Raw genomic sequence first — 18,622 nt, forward strand, 5'->3', positions numbered from 1 at the left:
TTTGGTTTTTTGTGATAGGTTTTCATTATGTAGCCCAGGCTGTCCTGCCTCAGCCTCTAAGTACTGGGATTGCAGGCATGTGCCACAGCACTGGACTACTATTTTAAAACATAAAATAGCCCAAAAGACCTTCAATACTCAAATGGATAAATATACTGCATTCTATTGAGTTAACGAAGTATGATGCATAAGAATATAGAACGTATTCACTTATATAAAATTCAGAATCACTAAAGTTATGCTATTTAGTCACACATATTTGAGTAATGTGGCCATAAAGAAATTTGAGAAATTAAATAGCATATAAGTCAGAATAGTACTTACCTTTGTGGAAGAGGCAGGGTCTTGACTGGAAGAGAAAATGTGGAGGGCTTTAGAAGCTGGTAGGAAGGTTCTGTTTGTTGACTTGCGCTATAGTGGCACAAAATTTGCTTCATGAAATTTTATCAGTGTGTCCCTCCATACTTTATTCTACATTGCATGTGTATATATGTTACTTTTCACAGTAAAAAAGTTTATAAATAAAAAAAAATGAATAATCATTTCTCCAGAGTAACCCTCTAACAGGGGGAGTTTTAAAAAAGAAAGGCTTCCACTTTACTTTTTCAGTTCTGCCAAGCCAGACAGCTCTTTGAAGACCTGCGGTTTTGTTTCAGCGAAGTTCTCCTTTTGAATCTGTCATGGGGGTCAAAGGCAGAGATGTAGTTCTAACCTCTTTTGATTCTGTGTTTACAGCAGTGACTTACTCTTCCAAGCACTGAGATTACTACCTCATATTTGAGACTTGGTGCTTGGAGAATTTTAAAAATCATGTAACTATAGACAACTTTAATTATAGACCACTAGTAATTCATCAGGTTTGATAATGTCAAATAATTTCAGTACTGGTAATAATAGCAGCTAATTATTATTTAGCACTTACATACTGGTAGTATTAACTTTTTATATGTAGTAAATTATTCTTTTTAGGATGAAGAAACATACAAATAATTTTTCCAGGTTTAATTCCTTTAAAAACAGGTGCTTAATCCTTGCATTCAACAAATAGTCAAGCCAGGCATGGTGGCACACATTGGTAATCCAGGCACCTGGGTGGCTGAGGCAGGAGGATTGTTGTGGTTTTGAGTGCAGCCTGAACTACATAATGAGTTCAAGGCCAGCCTGAGCTACATAGTGAGACCCTGTCTTAAAAAAACTAAAACCAAACAAATAAACAAACAAAACAAATACTCATACATATCTACGCTGTGCATCAGGCATGATGATAGCTATTAGAGCTTTAAAAGTGAATGAGACAAAGCTTTTCATAGTGGAGTTTACATCCTTGAAGAGACAAAAACTAATAAGCTAATAATGTCAGGTAGTGCTAAGTCTGCTGAAGAAAAATATAAGAATACAGGGTAATAGGGAGTAGCAGTGGTGGTATGCGGCTGAACAGAAGTGGTATTACTGTGTAAGTTGTGTGCTCGCTTTGTATAAGTTGTGCATATATCTGGAGAAAGTGTGGAGATGGAAAGAAACCAAATGATGACTTAAAACTGAGATTGGAGCTTTAAAAAAAATGCTTCTTTACAGTAAAAGACCAGGTAGTAAATACTTAGATTTTATAGGCTCTACAAAGTCTCTTTTGCAACTACTCAGCTATGCCAAAGCAGTATGTAAATAAATGGACCCCGCTGTGTTCGCATAAAACTTACGTGCTAAGGAGGCAGGTTAGATGTGATCCACTGGAGTGTTGTTGGCCAACTGCTGGGGTAAAGCCTATGAATCTTGTCGGTCATAGTAGGCGTGTCAGGTTTTGTTCTAAGGATGAGAGTTTTGAGAAATGAACTACAATCTTCAGATTTAGGTTTATAATTTTTTTTTTGAGGCAGGGTCTCCCTATATAGTTCAGGCTGGCCTTGAACTCCTTATGGAACCCATACTGGCCTCAAACTTGCTGCAGTCCTCCTGCCTCAGCCTCCCAAGTGCTGAGATTACAGGCATGCACTGCCACACCTGGGGGGGTGGTTTTAATTTTTAAAACAGGTTAATACTTGGATCTTTAATTAGAGAAAGGCTAGAAGAATTTTCAAAGTCTGTATTTATACTATTTTATTATTTGCTATATTCATCTAATATATATTTGTGAATGCCTATTGTGTATCAGATTTGTGTTGGGAATTTAAGTTATTAATGGAATGCCTCCCTACTTATACTAATCCCTAAATTCCTAGACTTGTCACATTTGTCTTTGTAATTCATGGGGATTACCTTATAACTGTGCTTCATACATAGTAAATATTTGAAGGAATTTGTACATTCCCCCTGGAGTTGGTAGTGTGTTGGGAGAGGTAGATGTAATGGGTAGTCACAGTTTACCTTCATGCAGATATGAATAAAGAGCTGTGGAAGCTTAGAGGGGTGAGATATCAAACCCTTAGGAGAAAGGAAAAGATAAATTCAGTGTTAGACATGGTGTGATTAAATCCCTTTGGGATAGCTGGGTAAAAATGTTTGGAAAGTAGATGGACAAAAAGGTCCCGGAACCTAAGATAGACCTAGAGTTGACATCAGCATTTAGAAATCATTCAAATGCAGCAGTAAAGCCATTAAAAAAGAACTGTTGTTAATGGAAATCATCAAGACATACATTTAGAGTGCAATCAAAGAGAGAGAAAGGTAGTCAAAGGCTGAAAAGAAAGAAATGAACAAGCCCATAGAAGAAGTAGGAATGAGTGATACCTAGAAATAAAAGTTAGAGTTTCAAAAAGGAGACAGTAGTAACATTTTGAATAAATACAGTGAAAGGAACAATTCGTAACCAAGGACTAGTAAAGATGTGAGATCATGTGGACAAAGAAGAATGAGAGAAATGACAGTAGATAACAGGCGGCAACAGAAGGGTGGGAGTGCTTGGCAGTGCTTAGAGCAAGAGTAACAAGCTCACAAGAGTGAAAGGAGCTCCTTGTACAGAAAGATGGGAGGTCTGTTCTTTGGAGACTGCAGTATATAGAGTGAGAAAGTCTTTGGATTGGGTACTGCAGATGTGGCTGAGGATGGGGTGGATATGAACAACTTACTAAAAAAATGTAAAGGTGAGAGAATGAAATGAAAGCCTAAAAAAAAGAAGAAAAAAAGAAAGAAAAAGAAATCCTATACACTGAGTCAGAACACTTTTTACCAAGTTTACATTGCTCAGAAAGGTGATGCCCGGCATGGTGGCACATGCCTGTAATCCTAGCCCTTGGGAGGCTGAAGCAGGAGGATCACTGCAAGTTTGAGGCCAGCCTGGACTATATAGCAAGACCCTATCTCAAACAACAAGAAAAGAAAGAGAGAGAGGAGAGAGAAGAGAGGAGAGAGAAGAGAGAGAGAGAGAGAGACGAGAGAGAGAGAGAGAGAGGAGAGAGAAAGAGAAAGAGGAAGGAAGGAAGGAAGGAAGAAGAAAGAAAGAGGGAGGGAGGGAGGGGAGGGGAGGGGAGAAGAGGTCGGGAGGGGAGGGGAAGAGAGGAGAAAGGAGGTTATAGAGTTCTGCTCTAGAGAAATTGATCAAAGAGCAAACATTTATAATAATACTGAAACTTGAAGGTCTTCTCCATAGACTGCCAGTGTCACCCGTTAGTTAACAGGCAAGTAGGAATTGGTAACTTTTCATTGCCTCACCCTTGAATATAGAGACAGTATTATGGTTTCCCCCCAAAGCTTCATGCGGTCATGGGGGTGGGGCACAGGATTTTTGGCTGTAACTGAATCTAGTGACTGATTCATAGTGTAACGCTAGGATTAAAGCTGGGAGATTGCTGGATCACTCCACTGATTGGATTGGCACCACCCTAATCCCAGCAGTCTGGATGAGATAAAAGGGGCAGAAAGAGGCTTGTTTTCCTCTTTTGCTATTGTTGCTTTTGCTGTCTTCTACTCCCGTGAACTGTTGCCCCTCTGCCACACCACCCTGCCTTGGAGGCAGCTGATTATGGACTGAAACCTCTAGAAACTGTGAGCTAAATAAACCTTCCCCCTTTTATTTTGTGTGTTGGTTATTTTATCTCAGCAACTAGAGAAAAGTAACTGAGACAGACAGCCAAGATGGCCAGACTTTTATTTCTTTGTGGGCTGTTGTTGTTGTTATTGTTGTTTTGTTCTGTTTTGATTTGGTTTGGGGTTGGTTGGGTAGTTGGTTGGTTGATTTTTGAGACAGGTTTGCACTGTGTAGTTAGGCTGACCTTGACATACTACGTAGCACAGGCTGGCCTTGAACCCAGAGTGATCCTCCTGCCTCAGTCTCCTGAGTGCTGGGTTACAGGTATGCACCACCGCACTGGGCTTGACAAAACGCTGCCATCTTAATAGTTGAATGTGACAAGCATTCCTTTCTCACTAATGCGTCATGTTCCTGAGAGGGAGAACCCTGCGCTCCACATCTTACTCGAGGATCTAGACTGATAGAGTCTTCACCGTTCTTACACTTTGCTGCCTCCACACATTTCTTGAGTTTCTGAGGTGGAAGGTGAAAGAAGAGTAAGAAACAGTCTCAAGTGCTGTAGCTCTGGCTGGCAAGAGTCCTGCAGGGACTGTCTCAGGGCTCAGGAATTGGGACATAGTGCTCCTGTGTGCGTAGAAAGGCCAGGCAGATAAAGTACTGCTGAGTACCAGGCATCTGCCGACCAAATAAATGCAAGGATAGAATACTAACATTTTCAGAGGAACAAAACATTTATTCTCTGTCACTCCCTTTCAGGATATTATCAGAGGATGTGTTGCAATAAGACAAAGGAATAAAACCAGAAGAAGAAGATTAAAAATTAAAGGATAGGGCACGTACACAGAATACAGCCCAGACTAAAGCAATAAGATTCAAAAACTAGGGGGAAGGAGGGATGGAGATGTATAGTGTGATAAGTTAAATTATTCTATTATGTTTGACAATGTCATGAGTTTTATGGTTCTGTGAGAACTTGTATTATAGTTGAAATAGATATAAAAATATTAGTAAAACAAAACATGATGCTGTAAATGCCAGAAATACTAAATGTTATACAAGAAACGAAATACAACATATGGTGTAATTCATATATAAAATAATTAGTCAATAAAAACTTTATTTTTTTAATTGGCAAAATATAACATAAGGGTGATAGTGGAATATGAAGGCTTGATGTTTAAGAGAGTGTCAGTAAAGTCTAAAATGGAAAAGTTAAATCAATATGCTATTTAGAAATACAGATGTATTCTAACAGAAAAAATGCCTATAAGTTAAAAGTTGTTGCTTATAGGAAGTGAGTTTCAGGAATGGAGTAGAATAGGACAGGGCAGGTAAGACAAGTTACATTTTACATCTTGTAGAACTAATAATACCTTTTAAAATTTTTAAATCTGTTTCTTTGCCTGGTGTGGTAGTGCACGCCTGTAATCCCAGCACTCAGGATACTGAGGCAGGAGGATTGCTGTGAGTTTGAGGCCCCTATGGGCTACATAAGCAAGTTCAAGTCCAACCTGCACTACATAGTGAGACCCTGTCTCAAAATAAAATAAAATAAAATAAAATGCAATACAATAAAATAGAAATATTTTTTAAAAATAAATAAATCTGGCCGGGCTTGGTGGTGCATGCCTATAATACCAGCACTCAGGAGGGTGATGCAGAATCGTTGCAAGTTTGAGACCAGCCTGGGCTACAAAGTGAGCTCAAGGCCAGCCTGAACTGCATAGCGAGACCGTCTCAGAAAGACAAAAAAAAATTAAAAATCTGTTTCTTTGACTTTTGTCTATAAGAAATGAAAGTTATGAAAAGGGACTGTGGGCTTTGGCAGATAAACAGTTGTAATGATCTTTGCATGATTTCAATGATTGAGTGGTATATGTTGGCCAAATTGAGCTGTTTAAAGAGTAAAAGAATACAGATTATTTCTTATACTGCAAAGAGGTCAGTGGAAGGAGGCCAACTGGCTTAACAGGATTAAAGAAGAGCACATTCAAGTTTGGCATATTATCCTCCTCAGTGAAATGTAGAATATGAAAATACGACTTAAGATAAATTATAAAGAAGGTGCATTATATACTTACAGAAAATCATGCATAAAACAACATTTTAAATTTTTTAAATAATTAGCTCTGGTAAAATTAGTCATTATCCTGAAATATGTTCCATAGACCTTGTTACTGAATTATACCAGCAGGGCAAAGTAAACTGTCTGTATAACATTTTTATTTCTAGTCTAAATAAAGCATTTTGTCAATTCATTAATTTCTGTGTAATACCGTCAGTTTAAAGAAGGTTCATTGTTTCTTTTCATTTCTTCACAAAAAGGTCTAGACTTTTTAAATAAAGTGAAATCTTACGAAAATAAAAGGCAGATTGTCTCCCTAAGTCCGGTTTTCTGCATTAACCTGATTACTCTATCATAGTTCGAGTTCTCTTAGTTCCCCTTCCAAGTTGAAGTTTTTGTTCAAGCTTGGTCATAGGAGTAATGTTATCATCTTTAAATTTGGTCATGGAATGTGTTACACGGCCCCGCTCTGGGAAATGCTGCTCTGTTTGGGCTTGGATAGTAACATTTATTTTCTTTGGCAGAGAAGCTGATCGTGGAGGGGCATCTAACTAAAGTGGTAGAAGAAACAAAGCTTTCAAAAGGTTCGTTTTTTGATATTTGTATGATTTTTGACAGCTGTGTTGGATAATGAAGGTTAGTGTGAATTTTCAAGGTCATATTTTAACTATCAGTTTATTTCTTATAGCTTGAAATGGCAATCCAAGCACAGTATCAGATAATGTAAAATAGTTGGATTTCTGTATTAAAAGTATTTTTTAAAAGTGGTCATATATGTGTGGTTTCTTAAAAGTTAATGCTTGTTACAGGTTGCCTTAGGAATTAAAATTTTGTGATCTTTATCACTTCAAATGTTATTTTCAGCTTTGAACTTGTTTAATCAAATACAATGTAAATCTCTTATGGTAGTCAAAAATGCTTGCAGTTTCATGTTTGAGGTTATGGTACCTTTAAAATTTCTTATACTTAATTTTTCCTTAATTTTTGACATCTCAATTTGATTTCAGCAAAGTGATAACTTTTGTCAATGCAGAGTCTTATATTTTATAATGAATAGCTCAATAATTGCCCAAATAATTTATTTTGTTAATTTCTTCAAATACAGTTGTCAGACTTAAAAAACTAAGTTTTAAAGCATCATATTTTCAAGTCACTTTTATCTATAGGGAAAATAGGTAAGTAAGTCTGATCAAATGTGTTTATTGCAATAGCAGAACTTTCATCAGACTTTTCCATTGTAAAATTTAAAACTAGATTCACAGTCCTTTTTGTCAGTAAAAACAATGAATGTTAAGTTCAGAATGCTAATTTTAGTACATTGTGTTTTGTTAACTGGATTCATTTGGCTTTTTAAAATATTTTAAATGGTGATGTTATTTCAGATGTCTGAGGGCTCCTATTCTGAATTTTGTGCATGGTAGATGCCATATTTGGGGAAAGAATGCACAGAGTATGCGTCACTAATATTGTTCTGGCAAACAGGCATTGAGTTTCAGAACAGTGAACTATTTTTAGTACATATGACAATTTATTTCATCTTACTAAAGTGACATGAGAACAGGTTTTAAAATAGCTTTTACTTCACCACCTAAACACCTATTCAGATTAGTAGGTTGAGTATCCAGCACTTTGACATGGAAATAAATCCTTGAGGGAAAGAACCAGTGCTTCTTTAAAATGTCTGCTACCATAATGCTTCTTTTTAATGCATTCTGAATTAGAACCTTTGCTTGAAATTATGTAATATCATTATTGAAAAAGATTTGTGCAGTATTACTGAGTTTCTTATTAAATCTGGCTCTAAAAATATATGTATTTGAAAGTTTTTAGGAGTATGATTTTTGATCCAGCAATTCCACTTCTGGGATTAAGGAACAAATTGGAAGAATATGCAAAGGTGTTTGTTTCAGTATTTTAAAAGCAACAAGAGGAAATCATAAGTGTCCAGTTAGAAAGGCATTTATTTTTTTAAAAAGGCATTTATTAAATAAATTATGGCAAATAAGTCCACACAAGTGAATAGAATTCCATCTTTTGGGAATCATAATATAAATATAAATTTCATATATTCAGGGTTTCTCTATTGGTAGTCAGTATTTTATTAGTATCTCTCATAGTCCTTATATCAAACTGATAGCAAAAAGGTTACATTTTAAATATTTTTAATCAGGCTTTTTAATGAATTTTTTTAATGTTTGAGACAGTTTTACAGTGTTGTCTAGGCAAGCCTCATACTTGAGACCCTGCTGAGTTCTAGGATTACAGGCATGTGCCACCACATCCTGCTTATTTTCTTTTGAATTTGGATAAATTGTCTCCTCTTAAAACAAAATTTTTTCATTGGTGATTTTTTTAAATGGAATTTTCTTTTTTGCATTGAAAATATAAGCTGCTAGAAATTGACAATTACCAGCTGTTATCAGTCTTGGTGTTTCCACATTTCACCTGTTGCAACATTGTAAGTTACAGATGCTTTCTGTTTAAGACCTAACTCAACTTACAGTCATGTGACTATGGTAACTTTGGAAGTGGGAATACAAGTAAATGATTCTGCCACTAACTATATGTTCAGGCAACTCATTTTAGCTCTTTATACCTCAGCTTCCTCATTTGTAAAATGAGGTTTAATATACAGAATTATTGTGGGAATTTAATAAGCTGCTGCTTATAAAGCGAGAAGTACCATTCTCGTGTCCAACAAATGTTAATTTTTCCCCTTCTTGATCTTTACCTTTGCTTTCTTTCAAAAAGATGGTTTCATTGTATAGGAAATGAAATATGGTCAGTATATTTGTTGTGACCATCATAGTTAGGGCTACATCAGCAGTGAAATAGTCACTTTGTTTTAGGTTTCCCCACTTGCAATCGGTTTTGGTATTAGAAGCTGTTCTTCCATGTCTTCCTATGTACTGTTGGTATGTGTCTTAATGATTAAGTAGGGAGCTGAAAATCAGTCAGTAATGACTTTAATAATCCTAGAAAACTATATGCTGCTTCTAGATGGATAGATGTTTGAAAATAAGTAGATGCTCTGTGATTTATTGGGTCCTGTCTTTCTTTGATGAATAGATTCGATTGTGTACATGTATCCAGACACAATAATGAACTATGACTTGATTTGCTAAAAACATGCCTTTTTATTCAAAGTAAATGTGTTCCTTCAGTCAGCTTTGTTTCTTTTTTGTTTGGCACTGTTCACTGGGAATATAGCAGTTAATGAAACAGACAAAAAACTCTGCTCTCATGGAGCTTACATTTTAATAAGATCTTGATGGGATATTTGGTGCCCACCGTTAAGGCAGTCCAGAGTGGTTTCCATATTGTAGTGATTAGGTGTATTAGCCAGTCTTATTTGAAAGTGTAACTTTGTAATCAAAACTAGAACATTCACAAATGTCTGATTATAGTACACTATGAATGCAGTAGAGGTCACAGATTAGATTCCCATGGGTCTTTGTGGTTGGTGACTTCACTTCTAATCTAAGCTCCATGTTGCTCCGCAGTTCACTTTTGACTACAAATGGCAGTAAGAAAAGAAGCAAAAGCCCATTTTACACATTAAATCGCAAATTCTAGGAGTGTGAATAGCCATAATGTTTCATGTTAATATTGTCTTAAATGTTTTGTTTTGTTTTGTTAAGACAGGGTCTCACTACTTAGTGCAGGCTGGCCTTGGACTCACTGTGTAGTCCAGGCTGGCCTCAAACTCACAGCAATCTTCTTGCCTCAGCCTCCTAAGGGCTGGGATTATAGGTGTGCACCAGCATTTTAAATATTTTGACAGTAATAATGGCATTAGATTTGTTCCTCATTTCTTTCAAACTAGAAAATATGTCGTCTTTGCTTTCCCTACCTTCCACTCCTTTCCCTGGGGATTGATTGAACCCAGAGCCATGTACATGCTAGCCAAGCCCTTTACTACTGACCTACATTTCTAGCCCATTTAGTTTTTTCTTTTGAGACAAGGTCTCCTTAAATTGTCACGGCTGGCCTCAAACTTGGGATCCTCCTGCCTCGCCTCCCCAGTAGCTGGGATTATAGATATATTTCACCGTACTTGGTGGTAATAGCTCTTAATTTACTTGATTATGAAACAACATATAAAAAAAAAAAAAGACAAAAAGAAAGAAAGAAAGCCGGGCATGGAGGCACACTCTTGTAATCCCAGCATTTGGGAGGCTGAGGCAGGAGGATTGTTGCAGTTTGAGGTCAGCCTGGGCTACAAAGTGAGCTCAAGGCCAGTCTGAACTGTAATGAGACCCTGTCTCAAAAAAAAAAAAAAAAAAAAAAAGACAAAAAAAAGAAACAACATATGTTTACTACAGAATTTTAAAACAATTATGGTTGTGAAGTTAATGAATGTCTACCATTAAGCCCTTGTAGATCCCTCCAGACCTTGAAAAAAATATATAATCAATTAAAAATGCATAGGTAAATATATATAGTGGTACCTCAGTTTACAAACTTAGGTTGTTCTATGATTTTGGAAAAGATGGCCATGGTTGTTTGCAAACAAAAACAAAATTTTGCCAAACACTTCTATTTGTGAACCAAATTGTTTCCAAACAAAGGTTTTCATAAGCAGAGGCACCAGTCTCCTTTTAAATCTATATGAAGTTATACATACTGCTCTTTTACCTTACTCTTACTTAGTAGTCAAAAGTATATCTTGAATATTTTCCATTCTGTAATACACACATTTCATTTTCCTGTAAGGAACAATACTACAATGAGCACCCTTACACTTACCAGATGTGGTCTATTGTCTCCTTCAAAAAAACAACTATAAGTGGGTTCACACATTTTAAATTTTGATACAGTTTGCCATAAACAATACAATAGGAAAATAAAATGCATGTATATCCACAGAGAATGATATAAAATAGAGCGTGATTAAATGCAAAACAAAAACACAGAAAAGATGTAATAAAAAGGAGCAGAAAGTTCAAGACCAGCCTGAGCTACAAAATGAGCTCAAGGCCAGCGTGAACTGCATAGCGAGACCTTGCCTCAAAAAAAATTTTAAAAAATATAAAAAGGAGCAGAGTGCTGGAGAAATGAAGATGTATGTAGAAATAAAGAGCCTTAAGCTACATCTTAACAGGCCAAGTAGAGAGAATGGCTGTTGAGGTTAGAGAAATACAGACTTAAGCAAAGAATTGCAGGCCATAATGATTTTTCTCACTGCAGTTTTGTTTGTTTGTTTGTTTTTGTACAAACTCAGGACCTTGTGCTTGCCAGGCAGGCACTGTGCCCCTGAGCTATATCCCTGGCCTTCACTGAAGTTTATATAGTTGTGTTTGATTGAAAATAGTCTATTCTTTTTCTTAATTTAAATGGTGCATTTTTTTTTTTCCTTGAGACAAAGTCTCCCTCTCTAATTCAGGCTAACCCAAGTCACTTTGTAGCCCAGACTGCCCTCAAACTCACAACAATCCTTCTGCCTCATCCACCTCAGTGCTGAGATTACAGGCATGTGCCACCCCACTCGGCTCTTAAATGGTGCATTTATAGCAAATAATTGTGGTTTTTTTAAAAAAGAAAGTTTTATTATATGAGTATGAATATCACTAAGGCAACGTTTTAGCTAGTGTTTTTATCTAATGTATTCTTTTCTTTTCCTCCTCTTTATACAATGTCCACATTGTCCTGAGAATTTTGCTATATTTGTTGCGGTTCTCTGAATACGTTAGCAATGCTTGCTTTATTTTTGTTTCCAGTTGGCAAATGAACAGCCTTGAACAAAAGCCCCAGCCCTCTGCATAGCAAACATAATCCACGTTATAATTTAATATGAGCTACATGTAATAACCAGCATTCCATTTTGACTGGGATGGTGACAAAATAAGTGATCTCAGTTAATTTTAAAAGTACTTTGAATAGATTTTGAGCATTTGTAGCCTAAAGCGATTTTCTTGATATAAAGTATTTAATTAAAAAGTGTTTTTTACTTTTTTTTTTTTTTTTTTTTTTTTTTTTTTTTTTTTTTTTTTTTTTTACTTTTTTGTTGTTCTTGTTGTTGATAGAAAACCAAGCAAGAGCAAAGGAATCTGACTTATCAGATACGCTGAGTCCAAGCAAGGAAAAAAGCAGTGACGACACTACAGGTGAGTTTTAACCTAATACTTACAAATCTGCAGATACTATTGGCAGGTTAGGTAATAGTTTAATATAAGTAGAGATTTCAGTATTTGCATTTAGAGAAAAAACAGTGCTTTGACTTATCAGATTCCTTGAATGTTGGATGTTTTATTAAAACTAATTTCAACTATCCAATAGCTATATAAATTCTAGTTACTTATTTTGATAATAGATTGCTGATGGATCTAAGTACTGTCTATAATTATTTCCTCCCCACCCTCAACAGACGCCCAAATGGATGAGCAAGACCTAAATGAACCTCTTGCTAAAGTGTCCCTATTAAAAGGTACTGTAACATGTTTTTATGACACTTTAAACCAACTCATCAGATTCATGCTTTTAACATAAAGTCTGTTTAACATCTATTATGTGAAATTGAAATTTTAATTGAGATAAAGTATGGGAAATAAAATTTAAAATGTTAGCGTTGGTGCTCAATGCTTCAAAAATATTTAAATTCTAAAATAATTTGGATCAATCAGGACCATAAAGAGTGGGGCCTGTCTGATCCCTTTCATCAGAGTGTGCCCCTCCAGCTGCTCAAGCTGGAGTCCTTTTTCTTACTCTAGTTTATTAAGGTCTGGCCTGATCGTTGTCAGCTCCTCAAACAAAATGATCTCTTACCATTTTCTATTCCTAGTTAAAGCTTTTCTCTGTTTTTTTTTTGTTGTTGTTTTTTGTTTTTTGTTTTTTTTAAAAAGTCCTAAAGAGCAAAGCTGTAAGTGATCAACTCTGAAGCTGATTTTTAATCTTATGTCTCTGATGGGAACTTTGAACATAATTAGGATAAGGTGAAAGTCAAATTTTTAGCATCACCTGTTTGATGTTACTATATGCTATTAGTTGTAAATTTCCTGATTTTCTGATTCTCCTCATCCTCTAAAATTATTTGTTTTTAAGATATGCATCAAGAAATTTGGGACTGAGAAATTTTAGTTGTGACAAAAACAAGCAGTTCATGTAATAAACTTTTGTCTTAACTTCTAAAAAGGAAGTGCATCTATTTCTTGATATTTATTTAGAATGAAGTAGATAGGAGGTAAGCCAGTATTTATGACGGTGCCTTGGGGAGGCTAATTGATAAACCTGTGATTGTCAGAATTTATCTTACATTGCCTGTGATCCACAAGAAAGGTTCACGTGTAAGTTCAGACCAGTGACTTAAACACATTGGTAGAGTGGAGCAACCCTGGGAGCTCTCTGGGATCATCGGAACAGTAGGAGCCTGTGAAAGTTTCTTTTTGTAGGTGTGCCTTTTGTTCTGGCTAGGGCTACTGAGGGATACATGTCCCAGACTCTGAGCTTTAAGATTATAGAGGGAAAGAGGCCTTAGTTTCATCTCACTTGACCTTGCTGCTCACCTACTTGTACAATGATAATGAGGCAGAGAGATTATAAAGATTCTTTCCATTTATTTTTCTCTCTTTCTTTCCTTCCTCTCTTCTTTCTTTCTCTCTCCTTCCTTCCTTCCTTCTTTATTTATCTCACTTTTTTCAGGCAGGGTCTTGCTATGTAGTCCAGGCTGGCCTTGAACCAACTGTATAGCCCACCTGACCTTGAACTCACGGCACTCCTCCTGCCTCAGCCTCCTGAGTGCTGAGATTGTAGGCATGCACCACCACATCCAGTTTAAACCGTTTTCAGTTCCACAATCTTGAGTCTTGAGGATTGCTGGTCTAAGCAACCCATTGTTAATTTGTCTTTTTTTGTTTTTGTTTTGATACTGGGAATCGTTGCCAGCAGCTACTGCGCCACTGAGCTAAATCCCCAGCCCCCTTTTTGTTGTTTTTTGTTTGTGTTTTTAAGACTCAGTCTCACTTTGTAGTTCAGGCTGACCTTGAATTTACTGTGTAGCCCAGGCTGGCCTCTAATTTGCAGTGATCCTCCAATCTCAGCCCCCTGAGTGCTGGGATTACAGGTGTGAGCCACCATGCCCAGTAACATACTCTGTATTAAAGAGATTAAACTCAAGGCCTCCTGCGTGCTGGGCATGCTACTACTGACCTGCAACCCCAGCTCCGAGCATTTCTTAATATAATGGTAGTATTGTAGCTACTGTATCTATTTTATAGTCCTTATCTTTTATAGTCTATACATACATACAGTTTAAATATGTATATGGAGTATTTTTAAATGGATAGGAACCATAAGAAGAGAAGGTTAAGGTATCTTCTCAAAGGAAGCATTAAATCTACTAGTTAAATAATGAGTTGAGTTTGGGGATTGACAAGCATGTTGGATTTTTGTTGGATTTTTGTCCCAGTGACCAAATACCCTAGAGAGTCAGCCTAGAGGAGGAAAGATCTGCTTTGGCTCACAGTTTCAGAGATTTCAGTCCACAGTTGCTTGGCTTGTTGCTTCTAGGCCTGTGGTGAGGCAGAAAAATCACAGGAGAAAGGAATAGCAAAGGAAAGCTGCTCACCTTATGGCATCAAGAAGCAGAGAGGGTGAGCGAGTGAGAGAAAGGCGTTGGGAACCAGATCGTAGTGTCCTAGGTCACATGCACACAATCCAGTCCTTCCAGCCAAGCCCCATTCCTGTTTCCATCCTCTCCCAATAATGCTATCAAATTATGATTTTATTGGCCAGGCATAGTGGTGCACACCTGTAATCCCAGCACTCAGGAGACTGAGGCAGGAGGAGCACTGAGTTCAAGGCCAGCCTGGGCTACATAGTGAGACCCTGATTCCAAAACAAAATTTTTATCTCATCAATGGATCAGTCCACTGATGAAGGTAGAGTCCTTATGATCCAGTCATACCAAGAAATATCCACTGACACACTTAGTGTGCTTTACTAATTGCCTAGGAGTTTCTCAGTCTAATCAAATTGACAGTAAAGATTAGCTGTCAGAAATACAAAGTTTGCTTACATAATCATTTAATTATTTCATAGATATGAGTGATCGTTATGACAGAATTCAGAGGCTTTCTGGGCACAGAAATGATATAATCAGACCTATTTTGGGGAGAGTTTTATTTGGTGACCTATAGTAGGTAGGGATCACAGGTAAGGCAACAGTTACGAGGCTTAGGTAATTACTGAGAATCTGAAGTAAGAGTGTTGCTTGGAAATTTAAATAAAAGAATAAAATCCCATTTAAGGCCTTGTTTTTCTTGTCTTTCATCTCTCCCTTGAATCTGCTCTAGAATCTATACGCATGAAAAACTTAACTATGGGAGAGAAATAGAAATCACATGTAACTCCAACTTTTGATATTGAAAAGATGGTGATATAAAAAAAAAAAGATGGTGATATAATGAACAGAAATGTTTATTTCTGGAAGAAGAGATGTCCTGGTAAGGACAGTGGTAGCTTTAGTTTGTCATGTGCTGAACAGGAAGGGTAACCATAAGTTCTGGTTTGCCTGGAACCATTTATCCCTGTTGTACTAGCGTAATTATTAAAAGTGTTCCCTCTCACATTCAGATATTCCAGTTTTATATGATACAAAGTTTGTAAGTACGAAGGAACTAGAGATGAAGCTTTAAGTACAAACAGAAACTCAAACTAAAAAGTTGTTCTCATTTATTTCTGAGATATTTATTGATCTGGCAGATACAGAGATAGAACACTTAAGAAGGCTGCCGTCTTTGATGAAAGAGGTATATTGATTATGTAATAAATATCTTAATAGGTGTTATAGGCACTTTAACAGCACTCAGGAGCACAACTGATTTCCTGGCCAGGGACAGGATAGGGTGGAGTAGTGGTCGGGATGGGATTCCCAAAGGAGGTAGGTGAAAATAAATGAGACTGTGCCAAGAAGGGAAAGGGAGCTGTGCATTTCTTTAAAATACTACAAACACAAATAGGAATAATGTTTAGAGTGGAAATAATATTTATCAGGAGTCAGGTGTACAAGAGCACACAGGTATCTCGAAGCTCAGGCACTGTGGGGGCAGATATGATGAATGACAAGACATTGTGGCCTGGAAAGCCGTAAGCGGCATGGGAGTCCTCTGTGTAGGAGGGAATGGCAGAAGCAGTAGGAATTTCTAGAGAAAGAAGAGAACAGTGGAATGACAAATGAGCTAACAAAAGACCCAGCTGACAAGAGGGATCCTCCCTGATTTGAAGGAGTGGCAAGAGTGGGAATTGACAGTAAGAGCAGGCTGCCAAGGTTAAATTTGCAGTTAGGTGCCACCTGGGCCTAACTCACTTAGCTGTCCAGATGCTTGACGGGACAAGAGTCTTTCTCTATCGTGAAGCTTGTTCTTATAAGTCAAGCCTAGGACTACGGTATAGTAGTGGAAAAGGAGTGCACAACTCAGCTAGATCGCCTCTGTCAGTAGATAACAGGCATGCACACACAAAATAGGTTTTGGGGAAAAAATGTTTTGTTCCTTTACCAAATGGTTCAGTGTATCTCAACCATGTTTAGGTCGGATTTTTAAATTACATCTCCAGTTACTCTTCTGAAGCAAATTTGGAGACACCAAATTTAATTTAGGGTATTATGGAGGTGTTCTGTGTGCCAGGGCTAGTACTTTAAATAACATGGGTTTGGCTCTGGAATACCGTCATTTACCTTAATTTAAGCACTTTATTACTCATTACCAGACTTGGCCAGGTGTGGTGGTGCACGCATGTAATCCCGGCAGGAGGATCGCCTTGAGTTCGAGGCCAACCTGGGATATGTAGTGAGCTCAAGGCCATCCTGAACCTACATAGCAAGATCCTGTCTCAAAAAAAAACCCCAAAAACAAATTAACTTAATGCTAGACCTTTCTCAAGGTTGGGAATAGGTGATACAAAAACTCCCCTGTGGGACAGAAGTGAGGCACTAAGGACCTGAGCCACAGTAAGCTAATAATGTATTTTCTCATACAGCCGTGTAGAATACAGTGAACCTTTGATCCACTTTAGCACAAAAGGATTTGCTCATTAGTCCGTGGTTAAAAAAAAAAAATAGGCAAAAATTTAATTTTCTAGAAGGAAAGAGGATATGAACACTACTTGATCAATTTGGATGTAATGATTTGTGTTTGCTACATCAAACTTGATTTTTAAAAGTTTGTCAGTATCTATTTCTATGATCAGATACTGTATGGAGTTTATATATTTGCATAATTTGATGTATTGCATCTTATTCTAGTTTAAAATGCTGATCCTTTTCATTATAGTTTCGTAAAAAGAACTAATTTGCAAATAGTAGGTCCCTGTGTTAGCACAACTCATTGTCATGAGTAAGTTGTCTCTTGAAACATGATTACTTAATACAAAACCTGTTCCTTTTTTTTTTTTTTGTCTTTTTGAGACAGGGTCTTGCTATGTAGTTCAGGCTGGCCTTGAGCTCACTTTGTAGCCCTGGCTGGCCTCGAACATGCAATGATCCTCCTGCCTCAGCCTCCTGAGTGCTGGAATTACAGGCATGTGCCACCACACCCAGCTTGTTCCATTATTTTTTAGTTTGACAACCAAGTACTGCATTTGGGTTTTTTTGGTTGTTGGTGGTGTTTGTTGTTGTTGTTGTTGTTTTGGAGTTTTGGGGTTTTTTTTTTGCTTTTGCTTTTTTTAAAGGAGGAAAAGTTTATTTAGCTCTTAGTTTATAGAGGTTTCAGACCATAATCAGCTGGCTCCAAGGTGGTTTTGTTATAAGCCAGCCTTAAACTTGCTGTGAGCTCAGGCCGGCGTCGAACTTGTGATCCTTCTGTCTTAGTCTCCAAGAGCTGGGACTGCGCTGTATTAGGTTTGTTTCACAGCATCTCTGATGAAGGGAAGTGCGCTGATGCAGACAAGAATTGTTTAATTTTTGCATCCACAGATGACTCTTGCTGATAGATTGTTACTATATTAGTTGCCACATAGTGATGTCATTATTCTGTCATTCCTTCTACACTTATTGGCTAGCTTTCTTTTTTAAAGTCTTCTCATTTATTTATTTCAATATGAATTCTTGTATTCATTCATATTCTACTCAGTGAGGTGTACTCTGTCACTGTCATTTGTTTTTAATGCTCAAATGGTCATATATTTGGTCGTTAGAAGATACTTGGATATATAAGCAAAACCCTGTCTCAAAAAATAAATAAAAGGAAAAGAAGACATCTGTGTCTCTTTGCCATGACGGAATCATTCTTTGAGCCCTTTTTTACCAGCACAAAAGCTATTCTAGAGCTAGGCATAGTGACATGTGCCTGTAATCCTAGCTACTTGGGAAACTGAGATAGGAAGATCACGGGTTCCAGGCCAACCTGGGGAACTTAGATAAGTCTTGTCTGCGATAAAAATTTTTTAAAGGACTGGGAATGTAGTTCAGTGGACGATCACTTGCCTACATGTTCAAGGCTCTGGGTTCAATCCCCAGAAGTGCCAAAAGTAACAAAAGCTGTCTGGGTATACTTAACTTTTCCCATTTCATCCCTGAAGTCAGCTATTTCTCTAAAGAACTCTAGTTCCTTCTAGTGCAAAATGGCATGTAGAAACCAAAATCTGTTCCATTTTCTCAT

General features: G+C 37.1%; 1 protein-coding gene across 1 annotated transcript in view; it reads left to right on the forward strand.

Annotated features, from left to right (window-relative positions):
• The window catches only part of Slmap (sarcolemma associated protein), a gene marked incomplete in the record, with an annotated part of 149,279 nt that overhangs the window by 105,723 nt on the left and 24,934 nt on the right, over positions 1-18,622 (forward strand). The window contains 3 exon segments of the mRNA XM_005387415.2: positions 6,554-6,613; positions 12,056-12,136; positions 12,397-12,456. Coding sequence (XP_005387472.1) covers positions 6,554-6,613; positions 12,056-12,136; positions 12,397-12,456 — 201 coding nt within the window.

This window comes from Chinchilla lanigera, unplaced genomic scaffold, assembly GCF_000276665.1.
Source record: "Chinchilla lanigera isolate Chin_1 unplaced genomic scaffold, ChiLan1.0 scaffold00029, whole genome shotgun sequence".
In the NCBI taxonomy this organism is placed as follows: domain Eukaryota; kingdom Metazoa; phylum Chordata; class Mammalia; order Rodentia; family Chinchillidae; genus Chinchilla; species Chinchilla lanigera.